The sequence below is a fragment of the Bacillus rossius genome, chromosome 3, assembly GCF_032445375.1.
Source record: "Bacillus rossius redtenbacheri isolate Brsri chromosome 3, Brsri_v3, whole genome shotgun sequence".
NCBI classification, from domain to species: domain Eukaryota; kingdom Metazoa; phylum Arthropoda; class Insecta; order Phasmatodea; family Bacillidae; genus Bacillus; species Bacillus rossius.
Genome location: NC_086332.1, coordinates 79,591,276 through 79,611,447, shown reverse-complemented (window position 1 = coordinate 79,611,447; position 20,172 = coordinate 79,591,276). Strand labels below are relative to the sequence as shown.

Genomic DNA, 20,172 nt, shown 5'->3' with positions numbered 1-20,172 from the left:
CACTCTGGGGACAAAGCCCCAACATTTCGAAAATTTAAGAAATTTCAAATATAATTTCTTTCGAGATGGAGTGTTCCGAACTATTCGAGGTCCTGAAAGCCCAAAAATTTCGAAATATAAGAACTTATATAATTGGATGTTGGTATGTATGAGGTCGATAAACTCTTACACTGTTTGACCGATCGCCATGAAAGTTGGCACATCGAAATGGTTTTATCATGGAGAAGGTTTTTATGCTATCCATTTTTTTGTAACATGCCGCTAGATGGTTCTGCAGCACATCAACTTCTAAACCTTTTCAACCGATCGCCATGGGTAAACAGAAAATCATAGGTCACATATACAACCAACAGTAAATATGTGTCATTTCTTAATGTCCACCACACTGGACATATCACAATCCAATTTGCTGTAACTTGCGGACAATATATCACCCGGTGTTCAGCCCGGGAAAAGCCGGATACTGCAGCTAGTATTAGAAATAAAAACCAAATTTTTGCGTAAATCATACGCGATGATGCAATCAATGTTAGTGAAACACGGACCATAAGAAAAGCAACATCCTTAACACATCAATAGTTTAATGGATGCATACCTGTAAAATATACTTAATAACTGAAGAACTAATTAAAGTATACTTTATAGAACAAAACCAAAGAAAATCAGGGCTAATCGATTCAAAAATAGGTGAATTTACCAAGAGATATATTCCTTTAATTTTGATTATAATTAATATTATTTAAAAACGTCACATGAATGTACATTATTTCAACAAAAAAAAATTATGTGGAGTCTATATTGTTCAAATCTATATTAATATTCTTACGGCACGGCTTTTCCGTAAATAAAATAATATTCCGAAAATACTTATTTTGAACTCTAAAGACATTCCTATATTTACCCTGCAAACAGCGTTTCTAAATTCTTACTGGTTTTTTTTAGAAATTGCAGTTTATTGATTCCCGATGCCATTCTTTGAACATAGCAGCCTTTTTTTTGGACCCGCAAGTATACTTTTTTTGTGTCTAAGTCAGAAATATTTTCGGGAACAAATTTTCAGTGTGATCTGCTAAACTAAACGAACTGTTATGTTCTATTAAAAAAACTGTTGAAATAGCATTCCACATGAATCACAACCGTGGTACTGGTATGGCTCGTAGAAAATAAACTGTTGAGTTTTTTCTCGGCTGATTTGACATTACTAACGTGTTTCAAACACTTCACGTTATAATAAACATCATTCTTCCCGTCATGTAAAACATTTAAATCACAACGGCGATATCAGCAATATCCTGATGAGCTAGTTAGCATATATTTTTGGTTGATCTTTCTTTTATGTTCTTTAGCAAATTGGTTTCCACGCTATTTATAATTCTAAATCAAATGCACGAATAATTCATAAAGAACTTTGATGTGACATAGTTTCGGACAAAAAGCTTAGGATATTTTACAATAGTATTTTTTATTTAGATTTATTTCACGCTTTTAAAAGTAAAAGTGGACTCTTAAAAAATACTGTTAAAAACAGCAAATTAGGTAAATTAATTTACTATAAATAACTGGAATTTCACTGATATTCAGTAGTTTAAAACAGCTTGTTATTTGGAAATAATATTTTGAGAATGATCTCAAATTTTAATCTCCTGGTTTTAGCTACACATATGTAAGCACTTTATAATAAACGGAAATATATAAAGCCAGAATATATTTTTAAATAATGCCTCCTTCAAGTCATTTATCAGGCCAAAAATGTCTCTAACAATATGAATGAGTGACGTAAAGATTCACTATTTGGCATTATCTGAATGTTATCCAGGATGCGCATGTTTTATGTTTGCTAAAGAAAATTAATGATTATTATTTGTAAGATAAGTAGAACATTTAGAATTTAGATCACGAAGAAATTATCTTTTTTGGCATGCCTTAGTTCCCTTTTCGACTCATAGATCACAGCGGCAATTTAGTTCTACGGAATCATTAGATCAATCGGTTTAGCATCGAAGCTGTCGTAATGTTCCTTTTAAATCGTGGTACATTGTAGGCTGATTATCTAAGGCTCACCGTAACCATTCAGTTGACGAATGGCTACTGTGACCTCAAATTGCTTCTTGGGAAAGTGCGCGTGTCAGTGGTACTATAACCACTCACCCATGGGAAACATGATTACATATGCATTTGGCCAAGGAAATGGTCTATAAACATTTGTCCTTATGGGGTGATAGAAACACGGTCAATGGTTTATCGCAAAAATGACTTTTTATTCTGAAGGAGGAAACGTTTCATACAGCTCTTCTTTCAAAGGAACTTGTTGTGGAGGAAACGGTGGTAGTAGTAGCTTATAGTAGGTAAGGGGACCAGTACTCTTGTTTCTCATGTGTGGTGATACCACTTGTAGCTTTTCGGAAGAATGAGTCTCATTCAGATCTTCCCCCGGAAATGATGTTGATGATTGCAGCGGTTCAATAGAATAAGTCTCAATGACCTCTTTCTTCGCAGACAATGCTTTCAAAGGAGGAAACGTTTCATACAGATCTTCTTTCAAAGGAACTTGTTGTGGAGGAAACGGTGGTAGTTGTAGCTTATAGTAGGTAAAGGTACCAGTACTCTTGTTTCTCATGTGAGGTGATACCACTTGTAGCTTTTCGGAAGAATGAGTCTCATTCAGATCTTCCCTCGGAAATGATGTTGATGATTGCAGCGGTTCAATAGAATACGTCTCAAAGACCTCTTTCTTCACAGACAATGTCGATACATGTAGGTATTCAGAAGGATACTTTTCAAAGGCTTCTTCCTGCAGAGATGATGGTGACTCATTCAGCTGCTCTGGAGGATATGTTTCATAGACCTCTTCCTTCAAAGGGAATTGAAACTCTTGCAGCTGCTCGGGAGGATAAGCATCAAAGGCCCCTTCCCTTGAAGATGATGTTGAGGCTTGCAGCTGTTCAAAAGGATTAGTCTCGTAGACCTCTTCCCACAAAGGTGATCGCGAATCTGGCAGCACCTCGGGAGGATAAGCATCAAAAGTCTCTTCCGATGGAGATAATGGTGCTTCATGCCGCTCGGGAGGATATGTCTCATAGACATCTTCCCTCAAAGATAATGTTGAGTCTTGCAGCTGCTCGGAAGGATAAGCATCAACAGCCCTTTCCCTTGAAGATGAAATTGATGCTTGCAGCTGTTCAAGAGGATAAGTATCGTAGACCTCTTCCCTCAAAGATGATGGTGAATCTTGCAGCTGCTCAGTAGGATAATTTTCAAAGCCCTCTTCCCTTGGCGATGATGGTGACTCACGCAGCTGCTCGGGGAGATTGGTCTCACATATATCTTTCCTCGAAAACGATGTGTCGACTACCAGTTGTTCAGGAGAATAAATATCAAAGACCTCTTCCCTTTGAGAAAATGGCGATTCTTGTCGGTGTTCGGGAGGGTAAGCTTAAAACACCTCCCTCACTTCTCTCAGATAGGTAAGCGGGATGTTTCGGCGTTGAGTGATGTCTTGGAGCCAATAGGGCGTAATAGAAGCAAAAACGCACCACGTCCTTTGCAGTAACCTTAGGCCAGAGAGGCTCGCTGTCATAACTGCTGAAAAGGTTGATTTCTTAAAGCTTATTTTCTGAAACAGACATACATAAATTGCACTATGTATACAAAACTGTTACTGTTATTATACATTATTATCGGCTTTACTTAGTAGAGTAAAACAGATAACTGATTCGTGTGTCACGAAAAAGGTCCGGTGAGTGCTTCAAAAATAAATAAAAGCTAGCAGTAAGCTAATGGCTCAGATTTGTGATAATTTTAGTGTGAATCAACTAAAACCCTAATGAAATTATCTTGTTGGCAAAAATCGCTATTTTCTTTTTAAATCTGTAATTTAATAACATTGATGTGTGTAATAACAAACTAAATGGGATATAATTTAACTTCACGCCTAATACATATATATTCTTCTACTTATCACTTGTTTTAGATTCTACCCGTCAAACCAAGCTACAGCACTGGACCCAGTAGTGTCTTGACTTGGTAAACAGAGCTTATTAAAATGTTAAAAAACATTCGAACCATTGTTTTTATAGTCTTGTCATTACAAGCATTAGCAAAGGAGATAATAATTATTGGTTTTTACATCCGGTAAATAAGCTGAGTGGACCATAATGAATACAATTTAAGCTACGTCTTTGTGCGTGGAATTTACCTGACTAGAAATACTTCAGTGTGACAAGCATAAGCAAAACAATGTTACCTGATACTGCTTGCAAGTGATGAGTTAGTATGATATTTCGTGAAAATGATTGAAGACAGATTAATTTTACAGAAATCTCACGGGCCAAGTAATTTGACAAAATTTATGTAGCTTCTTCTTAATCCCTGGGTTGGAATAATTTTAACAGAGTGCCTTTTTTTTCAAATGCTTTACGTTCTATCAAAAGTAGTACCGAGGAAAGTGAAACTTAGATAAAACAATAGACTCGCTTTCTGGAGGAATCGGATTTGAATACTAAAACATACATTCTGATTTAAGTTTTACAAGTTTTCCTGAAATCACTCGAAACAAATCCTAGAATTGGTTTTTTTACTATACGCCAATGCCGATTACTTTCCCCTGCTTACCTGACTTGCATTGTTTGTCTGTTTGCAATGACCTCTTTGTTGACGATGGAAGAACCAAAATAAACGAAATAATAAAGTAAATACAACCTTTAATTGTACAGGTACTGATTTTCATTGGCCCAGTATCAGAAGGAAACTATAAATACTAGTTAAACAAAAAAGAAAATTTGTTAACATTAACAAGTATTCTGAGATCAATCACGCAGTAAAACTAATATGTGGAATACCACATTCTCTACTCACAAAAAAGAAATAACGCATCTGTGTTTGGCGCCTTGCGGCAGACGATAATTAATGATTTTTGCATCCGTGCGCGGTTATCCGACTAACTTTGGATCTAAAACCAGGGTATGAAAGGCTAAGGATAGTGAGACCTGGATGACAACATAATAGAGCTCCCAAATTTGATCCTCTGAAGGTCTGACGTGGATTGCGTTAATGATAAACTAGTGGTGCCATCATCTTCAGATCCCATGCTTTGCTAAAAATATTCCTGGTTGGTATATCTGGCTGTGTTCCTCGTTACAATAAACTCACTTCGGGAATATAGAAGTGTAGCGATCAGATATTTTAAGTACTCCCCCTGACAAAAAACTTTGTTTGATATAAACAGTCGAGTTTACGAAACAGTTTAAGGGGTCAAGTATATATTCCCTTCTAAAAATTACAACAAAAAGTATAATTATTTCGTAGGCTTGGCTACATTAAAAGTGAAGAGTTCACCAACGTTTCGTTTGATATTTCAGCACTCATCATCAGGGTAAAAGTCTTCTGAGAATCCTCGCCACGATTATTTTAATTAAGCATACAAACTTTTCATTTAGTTTAGAGGATTCGGAACTAGGTTCATCGAAAGTGCAAATGTGGGGCACATTGTCCTTAGCCGACGATATCTTTTTAATATTCTCCAACCACAGCGTCCCAAGGATAAAAATCATTCCATTCTACATCCAGGGATGTCAGGAACCTGTTTGTTATTTTTTGATAAGCTTTTATTAGCTTCATATGTATATATGATAGTATGTAACGGAAACTTTGAACATGATTTTGTCCTTCTTCAAAACGTCGGATTAACTTGAAATTTGGCGTACTTATCAAGGACTGATGACAATTCTATATTTTGAACAGTTAGACCCGTTATCCTTACTAGGATAATCAAGATTAGCGATTTTTTTCCTTACTGGTCGTGACTTTGCGCCAAGACCAAGAAGGGACACTACAAGGGGTGCCGATCATCTATTTCTCGGATAAGTTTCCGACTTTGAATAAGATGAAATTTTCGAAGAGGGAACTTGAGAACAAGCTTTCTCATCCAAGGGAGACAGCAGGCGCCCAAATTGCTCATTTCTCGGATAAGTTACCGACTTAGAATTATACATGAATGATTTCCCGATTTTATTTAAAATCATTGATATTCATATAAGAATATAGAAAATATTTAGTATATATTTCAACACGCTATATCGAATTTGTATTTTAAAAGCAGCAAATATTTACTCAAACTCACTTTAATAGTAAATTGACGTAATAAAGAAAAGCAACTAAAAAATGAAACATAAATAATAGTTAAAAAAAACTAAAAAGAACGATTTTATAGAAAATCCAACTAAAAAAATTAAATATAATAAAAGCATAAAAAATAATATATAATCTTTTAAAGAAAACCCCACCAAAAAATAGAAAATCGATTTTAATAAGTTTGGGTTAAGAATAGTGTAAATAAGAAAAATATCTTATTAATTGCAAAAAAGCGTGGGGTGCTTTTTAAGATATTATCAAATGATAATTATTCTACGCATATTTGTCAATAACATATTTATAACTAATGACACCATGCACCCCATGATTTTTTTTTTGCAATAAAATAGATTTTTTATTATTTACACTATTCTTAACTCAAATTTATTAAAATTTATTTTCTATTTTTTAGTTGATTTTATATAAAAGAGTATGTTTTAGTTTGTTACAACTATTATTATTATCTCGTAAGTACATTGAGAATGTTTACCTTGCCATTGGTTTCATCCTCGTGATAATAATAGTTATTATTATACTCACCTGTAACTCCTGGGTATACTGTGTGTTGTCACTGTTGGCATCGGCAGGAGCGAAGGCATCAGGGATAGAAAACGCTTCTGAATCCTGCATCGGAGAAGAAAGCACCGCTTGATCCTGGTCGCATGTGGCCTCTACTTCCGTCTCTTCTGTGTGACGGCTAGGAGACTGGTGGCAGATCACCAGTTGTGTGTCACCAGGTGTTGATGCACTCTGCATCTGTTCACAAGTCGACGAAAGCAACAACTCTTCCATCAGAGAAACAGGTGAAAACTGGTGTTGTTGTTGGAAAGATGCTAGTGGCCCATCACGCAGCAGGGCACTGCTAGCAGACGGCACGCCCTGAGGAACTGAGCAGTGCAACTGGTGGTCGGCGGGTATGATCACGACCTCCTCCAGGCCGTGGTCGGGCCGACTGGCGCAGCGCGCTGTGGCGGGACAGCCCCGGCCGGCGCAGGAGGCCAGCATGCGCCACAACTGGCGCAGCAGCCACAGCACGGTGACCAGCAGAGGGAGGCTGACCAAACCAACCAGCACGTACACCATCTGCAACACAAGACACGCTTCATCAACACCACTGACTCAGGTCTCCACGATGAATTCTTAATGACCTTGTTAACGTAGTGAGAAAACTTTGCCGGTGTGCTTAGCTCGTGTTGTTTCTCATTTTGGGCCACACCAATGTGTGAAATAAAGTAACTAAAGTACATAAGGAAAAAACTGTTCTGGACTATTGCAAAATATTCTCTTGGAATCCTGTTGCCAAGAAATAGTTTGTAATACCTACTACAAAAAATTTATTGCAACTTTGTTCAACACATGACTATAGTAATTTTTGCATACATGAAATACATTTTTTTCTAGATAATACTGCATATTTCTTACAAAAATGTACACATAATTTTATTTTTATTTGATTTTTTATTCAAGCATTCATGATGGTTCTCATACTTTAAGCCAATTCACAAAGCTGAATATTGTATAGGCCATACGATGTAGTCAAGTCGTCAAGCCCAGGGAAAAATTCATACAATGTGTTTGTGTTTTTGTTTTGTAAATGGAACAGACATTTCCATGTCAAATAGCAGACATTTGTACACTTGTACATTTAAACGATAACAACTGTATCATTACAAAATGGGTTCGTAGTAACACTGGGTTTGTATTCTTACCCGGGAATTTGTGCTTTGTCTTGTCCCATTACATTCAATTGATAAACTATTTTGTAAACCGTTCCCTTGATAACTTTCCATTTTCAACTGCGCACATAAACAAACGTAACAAAAAAAATTAAGTACATTTATTGAAAATCGATTGTCTGTATCATGGTTTAAAAATTATGCTAGAATAAAACATCAAATAAATATAAAATTATGTGCCGATTTTCGAGAGAAATATTCAGATTTATCTCAAAAACGTATTTCATACATGATAAAAAAAACCATAGCAATTTATTATACAAAGTTACAATATATTTGTCGTATTACAAAAAAAAACATTTATAGGAACTGGTTTCCAAAGGAAATTGTGTAAAAGTACAGACATTTTTTGTTATCTCTGTAGGTGAGAAATGGAGATCGTAGAGCAGCATCTGGCCTTGGTGTGAAACTCCTCCAAGTTGTGAAAATTCCTTCTCCAAACAAGCCGGGTTTGGAACGAATAATATCTTAGCGAGAGGCGAGGCGTGCTTTTATCACGTGCAAATTTTTTGATTAGAATTTAAATAATATTCACGTAAAAATGTCAGCTAAAATATTCTTATTTTTTCCATGCTAGCCATTATTTATTTAATTTTTATCAACAGTACGCAGCCCCATTCCAAGCCAATAAATAATTAACAAATGCAGGTTACTAGTTTTCGTACATAACACAATATTTCTGCTTCTAACCACGAAAGGATATAACATTTCTGTACTGAAAGTTCTATCAATTTAACAATTTGAATCCAGGAGCATGTGGCGCAAAGGTTCGTCATTGACTGGAGCTGTTGTACAATCAGGAAATTTTGCTTCCTGCAACTCATAGCGCTTTGTACATCTGAATTTTAATGCAGTATTTGTTTGTTATTTCATTACTATTGGGTTTGGTTTTGCTGACATTAAATGATATTTAACAAAAAACTTTGAGCGAGTCTTTTAGTATCTACTCGCCAGAGATGTATAACATCTAATCTTAGTAACGAAAAAATTCTCGTGTTCTTGTGTTGAAAATACACTTATGATATGAAATTCGCACACGAAGTTTTACGTGGAAATCTTCCAAATATTGTTAAGCGTGATAAATATACGCATATTATTATTATTTTTTTAATTCTGGAAGCGAATCAAGCGTAGTTTCCGCACACGCCGCTAGAATTCGTTGCTAGAGCAGCTACGTCGACTACCGAATTATGCGATTTGCAGAGCGAAATATTAACCTATACAAAGAAACGGCTCCGATAAATGCAAAACAAAATTTTAAAAAAATTACTAAACTCTGGCTGATTTTCAACAAGGAATTTTATTACCCTAATAAAAGGCCAATTTTGTTAAAAATTCATTAAACAGTTAACATTATAAAGTTTCCTTTTTGCTTTGTTAAATTTGGTTCCCGTGATTCGCCACAAATGTCAGCAACGTGTTTACACATATCCGTTCCATGCGACTTCCGAGTCAAGTAATTACTCCTACCAAATACAGTATACCGAGAGCTAAGATACACATTAAAAAGTGTGTGTTTGGTTCACATCGGTCTACACTGCCAGTGCTGTTGGCAAATGGCGAGTACGGGCGCAGGCGGGTCAGCTCAGTCTCTGTGACTCGCGGCCATGAGGGAAACAGCACGCGGCTCTGACACGGAACTGCTGTCCGGTGCACGTGGACGGTTGTGCGTGCCCTGCTCGACGACCCTGGCTCGAGCTCCGCTCGTCGCACCACCAGCCTGCCGCGGCGCTCACCAGTGTCCGGGAAGTCTCCACAGTCTCAGAGTCCCGGCACCCACGATCAGTACTCACCCCCGCTCCCCCGCTGGCCCGCGGGCTGGCTCGCCCGGCGATGGCAGCGCCAGGGAGCTCCACCACCGGACTCCCGCTGAAACAATGCTTCCGACCTCAGGGCGAGGCATGTCCGTCCTTCAGGCGCGGTGGGAAACTACACACAGAAAAAAATATTTCCCTGCTCTTTCACAAAAGATTCCTTTGACAACCAGTTGTCAAGAAATAGCTTGTAATCCTGCAAGAAAGATATTGTCACTTTTGTACGACACATTGCTTGATTATTTTTCGAGATAATACTAAGTATTCGATAATGGGGATAATTTTATTTTCATATGCTTATCAACATGCGCAGGTAATTCTGTAAATCAATTAGGGGAAAAGTTTACAAATAACTTTAACTAATGGAGGTACTGGGACAACACAAAGCAGGAGTGCCCGGGAAAGAATCCGTACCCAGTATTACAGCGAACACTATCTTGAAGTGATACAGTTGTTTTCATGTAAATTTAAAAAATATCTGTGATTTTACATGAATTTTTATGTTCATTTACAAAAAAAAAAATACTTTGAATTCGCAAAAATCATACCAGGATACGCTATCACTTTAAGGCGCCGTCTCCCCAGGCGCACATACCGTGTGCAGAGCTGCAGCAAAAACACGCGGTTTCAAAACTGCTCAATATGTCTGAGTGTGGTATGTTTACGAAAACCATTTAAGAACTAGCTGAAGGCGAGAAGTACTTTTTGATTTCGGATTAACTTTTAAAACTGTGTTTTTATAATAGTGATACTCAGATATTTATTATTAACAGTATTAGTAATTCATAAAATTTACTATTATATTTTACATTTTTTTTTCGTGACGTCTAATAAATCTATGAACGCCGGATGCACGCACGAAAAAGTGTCCCGTTACTTACATTGTTCCGTTACGCTGTGTCCCATTACGCTCATTGTACGCTTGCGCCGCATCTATCTATCTTACACTCGATTGGCCTATGCGTCCGAGGAGAAGAAAGACAGCGGCAGCACACAACTAACATCTACACGTGAACTGTTTCGTCGACTTTTTATAAAGTGAAGTGAAAATTTAATGTGGTTTTCATTGCTTATTACAACAATAATTTCGGCAATAAAGGTTAAATATTCTCGCATTTTAAAAATCTGATTTATATTATAATTTCAAGTATTTATTCTATTATTATTAAAATAAAAATGATTCAATTTTATTCATAAAAGTATGAAATCATTTCATCAATATTTTGTTATGTCACGTTAAACTATCTTCCGTTAAACCGACTTGACAGACTACAAATATTTTTAAAATTACATTTGGATTGTAATCATTTTATTTATTTTTATATAAATGTATTAAACATACATATTATTAATACTATATGTACGTGATAACTTAGGACTAATTTCCCTCCTATAATTAGAACATTAAGCAGGTTTATAATATAATAATTTTTTTAATGAACTCATATTGTCGCATTCTAAAGAAGTATCTCATTTTCCCGCGAGTAACAGGCGTCTCTAATGGTAGGAAGCATTTCCCTGAGACCGCCGGGCTATATGCAACTCGCTGAACACTTTTGTGCACCTAATTGCGCATCCATAGGCGTTATTGAGTCTACCTCCAATTCATAAACACAAGATGCCGTTTTCCATGACTTTTATTTCGTTTTTTGCGACTAATAGATAATTTGGTGTGTATATGTATGCACAGGTAAAACGACACTGATGATATGTGCCTTATAATTGAAGTTGTCAACTACAAAGTTTTTAATTTCGTAAACAGAGCATCATTTAAAATTTTTGAGAAAAAATATATTGGTGTGGTTTTTGATACTCATATTCACATCATAGGTATTTTTCATCATTGTTTTATATTTTCCATAATTTCCATATTAACAGATTATTTTACAGGAAATAACACTCAAAAAAGCTAGCTTAAGTTTGAGTGTGAATAGTGTGCTTTATGTTTACGTGCATTATTATTATTATGGATACGATTTCATAGAAAAATTACATTTAAATCATGCGAATTGTTTTCCACTTTAACTTTCTAAAAAAAAAAGCCAGTTAGTAGTTTTTAAAAGTATATAAAATTAAAATTAATTGAAAAAAAATAAATCTTAATTATTATCAGAGAAATGAACTTACTTATTATAAGAGAATTAACATAATTTAAATATATAGTTATTAATTTACTTATAGTTTTGTTACTAATATTTTGTAACTTTTAAATAACGTAAAAAATTAAAATTAAGGTACTAAAATTTCTGACGTGTAACATCTTAGCTCTCGGTATACAGTTTTTGATGGGAGTAATTTCGGGAATGGAACGGAAGTCCCATGAAACAGAAATGTTTAACCAGGTGCTGCCATCTGTAGCGATGGCGCGAACTAAAGTTTACAAAGCTATATGACAACCTTATGGTACTAACGGTTTAATGAATTTTAACTAGTTGGGCAGTATTTTAATAAAATTCCTTGTCAGAATCTGGTAAAAAGCCGGAGATAAAGTCCTTTTTCAAGTCTTTTTCGTTTCTATCGGAGCCGTTTCAATACATAGTGTCGGAGTTGGTTGGTGTTCCGTCTCTTCTCTTCTCACCGATGTCTCTCTTGGGTGAGAGCCAGGTATCGGGTGGAGGAGGAGGTCGAGCTGCTGGTTTGGCCCCACGTTGGGCGCTAACTTGACGGTGTCTCTCCTCTCGCACCGATGTCTCTCTTGGGTGAGAGCCAGGTATCGGGTGGAGGAGGAGGTCGAGCTGCTGGTTTGGCCCCACGTTGGGCGCTAACTTGACGGTGTCTCTCCTCTCGCACCGATGTCTCTCTTGGGTGAGAGCCAGGTATCGGGTGGAGAAGGTCCAAGCTGCTGGTCTGGCGGCAGGATTCACACTCGGCTGGTATGCAGGCGAATAGCTAGTGGGGTGAGGGATGGAGCTAGGCTATACATTGAAGAATACTGTCGGTATTTTCACGGAACTTTTATTGACCTGAATTGTAGAAACAGTTCAATTTGTTGCCTGCATCGGCTTTTACAACATACACTGAATTGAAACACACGGTACATCCTATCGTCCAGAAAGTGGAGGGGGAAGGGAGACAAATTCCCTAGGCCGAGATAGGTCCTCGGCTGGCCTAACCGCATAGGAGGGGTGCGAGCAGCAGAAAACGGATAGCCAGTAGTTCTGCTGCTCCCCCTATGATCGTCCTATGGTCAGTGGGCGGAATCCAGCCACACTGGCCGTCGGGCCGATCAACTGACCTTCAGGTGGATGACCTCGCCTTTATATAGGGAGAAATGCGCGGGAACGAAGAAATGAAGGGAGGGGCGAACTAACTCCTCTTTGGAAGGGATGAGATGCGTGCGCATGAATCTCGCCGAAATTTCCCTGCCCTGGTGGTGGAAGTATAAACTAGATATTAATAATTAAAAAGAAAAGATAAACGTGGCATAAATAATTATATGTAAATACATTAATATTCAATCCTATGTATTAAAAAGTATTTAAACTTTCTTTCACAACTTAATTAGTTAAATTTATACTATTATAAAATATAAATACAGTTGGTAGATCGCCGTTCACAAGATGGCGTCACAATGTACATGTTTAGCTGTGGCAGGAGAAAAATATACATTTGTGTACATAACTCGTCCATATTTACAATTATATTCTGCAGTACATTAATATGTGTGGTTATAGCGACGTGAAAAATAAAGGGCGAAGATGGTTCGTTGCTTTAATGAATTATTCTATTGTCCGTTGCTTTGTTTATAACCTACGACGTTGCACAGATTCGTTGCTGCATATTACGTGAGTAGGCCTATTGCCGAAACATTTTTCCCTGAATTGCTTCTGAACTTATTAAAACTTGTTTTGGGTTTAATTATCACGTAAAGTAACGTGATATTTAATATAGGAAGGGCGGGCACGCGTCAATTTCCCCCCTAGTGGCGAGCGTTACTTTACGGGAGAAGAAGCTAGGACATCTTGGAGGAACACTTTACACATAGATAACTGTCAGTCTCTGTAATGTACGAGTCTCTGGGTTATCACTTCGGATATGGCTTCTTCAGCTTTCTGGAAGTCCTGATTGGGGACAGCTGCCGGTGGTCTCCTGGGAACGCCTATTGGGACAGCTGCCGGTGGTCTCCTGGGAACGCCTATTGGGACTGCTGCCGGTGGTCTCCTGGGAACGCCTATTGGGACTGCTGCCAATGGTCTCCTGGGAACGCCTATTGGGACTGCTGCCGGTGGTTGTAAGATTCGGCCATTGGTAAGGCCGTTGGTTTGGTGTCCACCAAACCGTCTCTCGGTACCGTCCTGGTAGGTCCTTGGGGTCTCCTTTGCAGCTCCGCCACGGCATCTGGCGACGCTGTGGAGGCTGGTAGAGGCCTGGTAGAGGCCTGGTTGGGTCCTTCCCACTTTGGTGCGAATCCGGCGCAGAAGTGGTTAGGCTTATTGCTGAGTGGATGGGTCTTGACTAGTACCCTTTTGTCCTTCAGCAATCTGGTGGTTGGGCGGATTCTTCGGTGTAGGATACTTGCGGGCTAGTTACCCTAGTTGAGCCTTTCGTGCGCATCTACTCTGATGGCAGCTTGTAGACAGATCTCTTCGCTGAAGGGCGGTATGTGGGGTTGGAACTCCACTTCATTCTCCAGGTTGCTGGATCTATCGTCTCAAGTTAAATTCGCTGGTGCTGGTTCCGATTGCTTCATTGTGCCTACGCCGCAGTGTGAAGAGGATTTCTCCCAGGTAGCGATCCCAGTGGCGATGATTGGCCGTGGTACGCATCCTGAGCCCTTTCTTCAATTCCTGATTACGGCTCTCTGTAGGGGTTGCCTGGGGATGGTAAACTGGAGTGGCCCAGGTTTCTAGTTCCCATTTGGCGCAAGTGTCGGCCCATAATTTGCTAGTGAATTGCACCCCATTGTCTGTAAGTATGCTTTTGGGGTATCCCCATCCAGGGAATACTTCATCTTGGAGTAGAAAATGAATCAACTTTAGCGAGGGGAAAGGCTTCGACCCATCGTGAGAAAAGGTCTGTGACGACGAGTAGGAAGCACTTACCTGTCGTGCTTCTGGGGTAAGGTCCCATCAGGTCTGGAACTAATTGGTTCCATGCTGCAGCAGGATTGTCTCTGCTGGCATGCGAGGCATCGATATTCTAGTACGGCGTAATCTCGGGGTTCGTCTGGCCAAGAGTGATGGAACAGGAGTCCAGTGAGCACAGCTGATCTGGTGGATTCCGGTGCCAGGGCAGTCTTCTACAGCGCAGAGTCGATGGACTGCGTCCGCCGTTGTTGGGTATGTACAGGTAGGTGAGTTGTTGGGCGCCAGGAGGGGAGGCTGTTCCCCTCCGCTGTCTGGGCCTGCTTCTTGAGAATCCCTGGTGGTAGGAAGGTCAGGAGCACTTGCCTGCTTGCTGCTGTTCCTGGTGTGGGCCATGGTGTGCCTGCTGCTGTTGGTTAAGTCTTCTATGAGCTGCAAGTGGTGGCAGGGGTCCATTCCAGTGGTTGCTGGCTAGTCCATCTGGTAGAGCTTGCAATGGGTCTTCACGGGTATTGTAGAACAATCAACGGGCCCCACGTTGGTGCGCCAACTTGACGGAGTTGGTTGGTGTTCCGTCTCTTCTCTTCTCACCGATGTCTCTCTTGGGTGAGAGCCAGGTATCGGGTGGAGGAGGAGGTCGAGCTGCTGGTTTGGCCCCACGTTGGGCGCCAACTTGACGGAGTTGGTTGGTGTTCCGTCTCTTCTCTTCTCACCGATGTCTCTCTTGGGTGAGAGCCAGGTATCGGGTGGAGGAGGAGGTCGAGCTGCTGGTTTGGCCCCACGTTGGGCGCAAACTTGACGGTGTCTCTCCTCTCGCACCGATGTCTCTCTTAGGTGAGAGCCAGGTATCGGGTGGAGGAGGAGGTCGAGCTGCTGGTTTGGCCCCACGTTGGGCGCCAACTTGACGGAGTTGGTTGGTGTTCCGTCTCTTCTCTTCTCACCGATGTCTCTCTTGGGTGAGAGCCAGGTATCGGGTGGAGGAGGAGGTCGAGCTGCTGGTTTGGCCCCACGTTGGGCGCTAACTTGACGGTGTCTCTCCTCTCGCACCGATGTCTCTCTTGGGTGAGAGCCAGGTATCGGGTGGAGAAGGTCCAAGCTGCTGGTCTGGCGGCAGGATTCACACTCGGCTGGTATGCAGGCGAATAGCTAGTGGGGTGAGGGATGGAGCTAGGCTATACATTGAAGAATACTGTCGGTATTTTCACGGAACTTTTATTGACCTGAATTGTAGAAACAGTTCAATTTGTTGCCTGCATCGGCTTTTACAACATACACTGAATTGAAACACACGGTATACCCTATCGTCCAGAAAGGGGAGGGGGAAGGGAGACAAATTCCCTAGGCCGAGATAGGTCCTCGGCTGGCCTAACCGCGAAGGAGGGGTGCGAGCAGCAGAAAACGGATAGCCAGTAGTTCTGCTGCTCCCCCTATGATCGTCCTATGGTCAGTGGGCGGAATCCAGCCACACTGGCCGTCGGGCCGATCAACTGACCTTCAGGTGGATGACCTCGCCTTTATATAGGGAGAAATGCGCGGGAACGAAGAAATGAAGGGAGGGGCGAACTAACTCCTCTTTGGAAGGGATGAGATGCGTGCGCATGAATCTCGCCGAAATTTCCCTGCCCTGGTGGTGGAAGTATAAACTAGATATTAATAATTAAAAAGAAAAGATAAACGTGGCATAAATAATTATATGTAAATACATTAATATTCAATACTATGTATTAAAAAGTATTTAAACTTTCTTTCACAACTTAATTAGTTAAATTTATACTATTATAAAATATAAATACAGTTGGTAGATCGCCGTTCACAAGATGGCGTCACAATGTACATGTTTAGCTGTGGCAGGAGAAAAATATACATTTGTGTACATAACTCATCCATATTTACAATTATATTCTGCAGTACATTAATATGTGTGGTTATAGCGACGTGAAAAATAAAGGGCGAAGATGGTTCGTTGCTTTAATGAATTATTCTATTGTCCGTTGCTTTGTTTATAACCTACGACGTTGCACAGATTCGTTGCTGCATATTACGTGAGTAGGCTTATTGCCGAAACATTTTTCCCTGAATTGCTTCTGAACTTATTAAAACTTGTTTTGGGTTTAATTATCACGTAAAGTAACGTGATATTTAATATAGGAAGGGCGGGCACGCGTCAATAGTTTAAACATTCTCCTTGGTAATTGAATGATTTGATGGTCGACGTAGCTGCTCCGATAATGAATTCCACAATAATGTAGCTGAAGACGCAAGTTTTGTATATAAATCACGCTCGAAATATTTTTAAAGAATTCTACGTTTAATTTTTTGTCCGATTTTCTTATTTTTTATAAGTGTATTTGCAACACGTGAACACATTAATATGATCGTTACCTAGGTTAGATATTACACATAACTAGCGAGTATTGAAAGACTCGGTCACATTTCCCCCAGTAATAATAGTGTTTTAATTGTTACATCATCTTTTAACTAAACTTCTCCCCAAGAAACCAAAAGTCACCCTGGCGGAAAAATACTAACTAGACTGAAGTTTTACAATGCGTGCAAGGTTGTCTACACGCCAGGGATACTCGATTTAATTTTTTTTATCTTGTCGTGCAGAATAATTATGATATCAAAGGGTTTGTGGGAATATTTAAAATACCCTTTTTTTGCCGACAGTGCTAACCTGCTACAGAAGAATAAAAAATTCAAAACTATTCTTCTTTCTTATTTTCAAATACTCCCTAGCAGTCTTACGCATCTTTTAAAAGTAGTCAATTGAAAAATTAAAAAATAGCGTTAAACACGTTACACAAGGAAATGTAATGGAGAAATGTTGCCAAAATATTTTATTATATTAGTGCAAATTTAAAGTCTTATATATCCTAAGATTATTTTGTGGAACTGCAAAATAAATATGCTTTTACTCCATGTCTACCAAAATTTGAGAAACTATGATTTAAATTGCTTCTTCACTTAAACGTTTAGTATTCTATAAGTAGGTATTGTAAATATTCTATACTTGTATTTATAAATCTACAACAATATATTACTGATACTCTCCTCAGTACTATGTTTTTAAAAGTGAAAATTTTATTGAATTTGTCCTCACAGCATATTGGAATGTCGTGACAGTCGTACTTGATAAGCATTAAATTTTACTCTAGTCCTACTCTCTAAAATGCAGCTAGGTGAGACACTAGAGACACTAGAGACACTAACCTTAAGTTCTAGAGGAGGCGAGCTGACATTCTATCCTGGTCATCCTGATTTTTTTTTTTTTAGATTTTACCCTAAATTTCTCCGGACAAAAAGCTGGGATAGTTTCTTACAATATGCAATGTTGCTGTTCCGTTTGGGAGTGTTATGTATCATCGTCTATACAGTGTAAATTTCTTTTGTAAATAGATCAGTCATATTTATAAAAACTTATGGATATTTTTAGTTAGTACATTTATATTAAAACAGCTGTATCACTTCAAAATAGTGTGTGCAATAATTATAGATTTGCCCGGATAATTACCCGGGCATTTATGCTTTGTATTATCCAGATAACTCCAATACTTAAAGTTATTTGTAAATCGTACCCAAAGTAACTTTCCAATATTAACAGCGTCATAATAAGCATAATAAAACAAATTAAGGTTATTTGGTTGATTATTCTATTATCTTTTCCTAGTTTAAAAAATGCATGAACGAAACATCAATTAAATATAAAATATGCACCAATTTTCTTAAGAAATACTCTGTATTATCTGGAAACACGTATTTCATACTATTTCTTGGCACCTGGTTTCCAAAGGATTCTTTTGTAAAAATTAAAAATATATTTTCCTTCTGAAATTACTTCACTGTCGACAAGCTTTAAATTAAAAAAAAAAATTTACTTTAAAACTGAGTGCGTAATTTCAGTTAATTTTCTGCTTAAGAGGTTCATATAACTGAAAAATCAGTGAATTTCTCTGAGAAACAATATTCTATCTTGTGAAATTCGCTGCAAGAAAAGTAGAAATCCCTGCGAGTTTCTGAAATAATTACAAGCAATAACTGATTGAAATAAAAAAATTAAATGGAGGATTTGCTGGGCATTTTTAATTTGATTGAGTGCGATTGACACTCCGTGACTCAGCGAACGAGGCTTACGACTCATGTGAACCAAGCTTAAGGCGGTAGGTCCTAAAAAAATTGGATTCTAATATTTCGTGCTTTTTGCATGTGATTTTAAATAAATTCATGACATAATCATATATAATTGTTTATGAAAGGCTTTTCTTGCTAAAAAATCATTGCTTAATGGTGTTTATGAACTTAATGGTCAACATTTGTGTTAGTCCTAACAGGTACTGAAAGCATAGAATCGTGTGGCATACAGTTATGTAGTGGTCGTCTTGAAGCACTTTACTTTTAGTTTATCATTTATATATCAATAAAAAGGTAATTCTTCCAAAACACTGAAAAAACTAAAGTTTGATTGGTTTTAGTAAAACTTTTATTGATTTATTAATGGTATACTAAAAATAAAGTGTTTTAAGATGAACTTTACATACGAACGGTTAAATCCAAAGCGCCATACCACATGGTTCCTTGGCTATCTGTACCTGTGACGATTGATATAAATATTTCCCATTAAGTTCATAAAAAACATTAAGTATAGACATATTTACTTACATTTTTTATAAAAATATAAATGATTAAACTATGAATTTATTTAAAATAATGTGCAAAACACGAAATATTAGAAGCAAAACAATTAAGAATTAGGTGCTACGTGTTTGACTCACTTTGCTGCCAATTTCGAGAAAGCTTATGATTTATGCGTGTCTTGGTAAAAAGTCAGTAACTAACTAACTAACTAACTAACTAACTAACCTGTAAAACTGCGGCGTCGGCATGCACGTGCAGAGTTCAGCAAACAGTACATCGATTATTACAAACGCACAAACCCGCAATATTCTTCGCATTTTATCCGCTCTCGCTGCGACACGAATAAATCGCCTTTGCAAAATGACCAGAAATTGGTTGCCAATAGCTTTGTTTGGAACATTCCATTGTTAAAATATTTGTCCAGAGAGATTGTTGTTAGCAGCCCAGACTGCATTTAGTTAGCCGTTGCTTACAATGAAGCTTTTCAGAATAATAATTCTCAAAGAAATCCAAAAACAGTATCAGAATAGTTCCTCACGTCACTTCAGTTTAGAACAAACAACATACTTGAGCTTTAAATTTAAATATGCCTCAATAGTAAGTCTCAATATTCGCTGTTTTACTAACCAATATAAAATTTACAATTTCAGAAGGAATGATATGTTATGCGTACGGGACTGATACCGTAACTGGGTCAGGATATATAGAATATAAAAATTAATTAAAACAACATAAAAGATTTAAACATTCCCATATGTATAATACTGGACGTGCTCTAAGCGATCAAAACTACCATTTGTGAGTGTGAATTGTGCTGCCAATAGTAATTTTTCG

The 20,172-nt window shown here is 38.2% G+C and overlaps 1 protein-coding gene across 1 annotated transcript; it reads right to left on the bottom strand.

Annotated features, from left to right (window-relative positions):
* Positions 1–2,234: 2,234 nt before the first annotated feature.
* On the bottom strand, positions 2,235–19,697 carry LOC134531468 (uncharacterized). Its single transcript, XM_063367181.1, has 4 exons — positions 19,564–19,697; positions 9,659–9,734; positions 6,670–7,212; positions 2,235–3,613 (listed from the first exon to the last, which is right to left on the bottom strand). Exons 1-4 carry the CDS (start codon positions 19,653–19,655, stop codon positions 3,434–3,436), a joined length of 891 nt encoding a protein of 296 aa, XP_063223251.1. The 5' UTR covers positions 19,656–19,697; the 3' UTR covers positions 2,235–3,433.
* Positions 19,698–20,172: the final 475 nt, after the last annotated feature.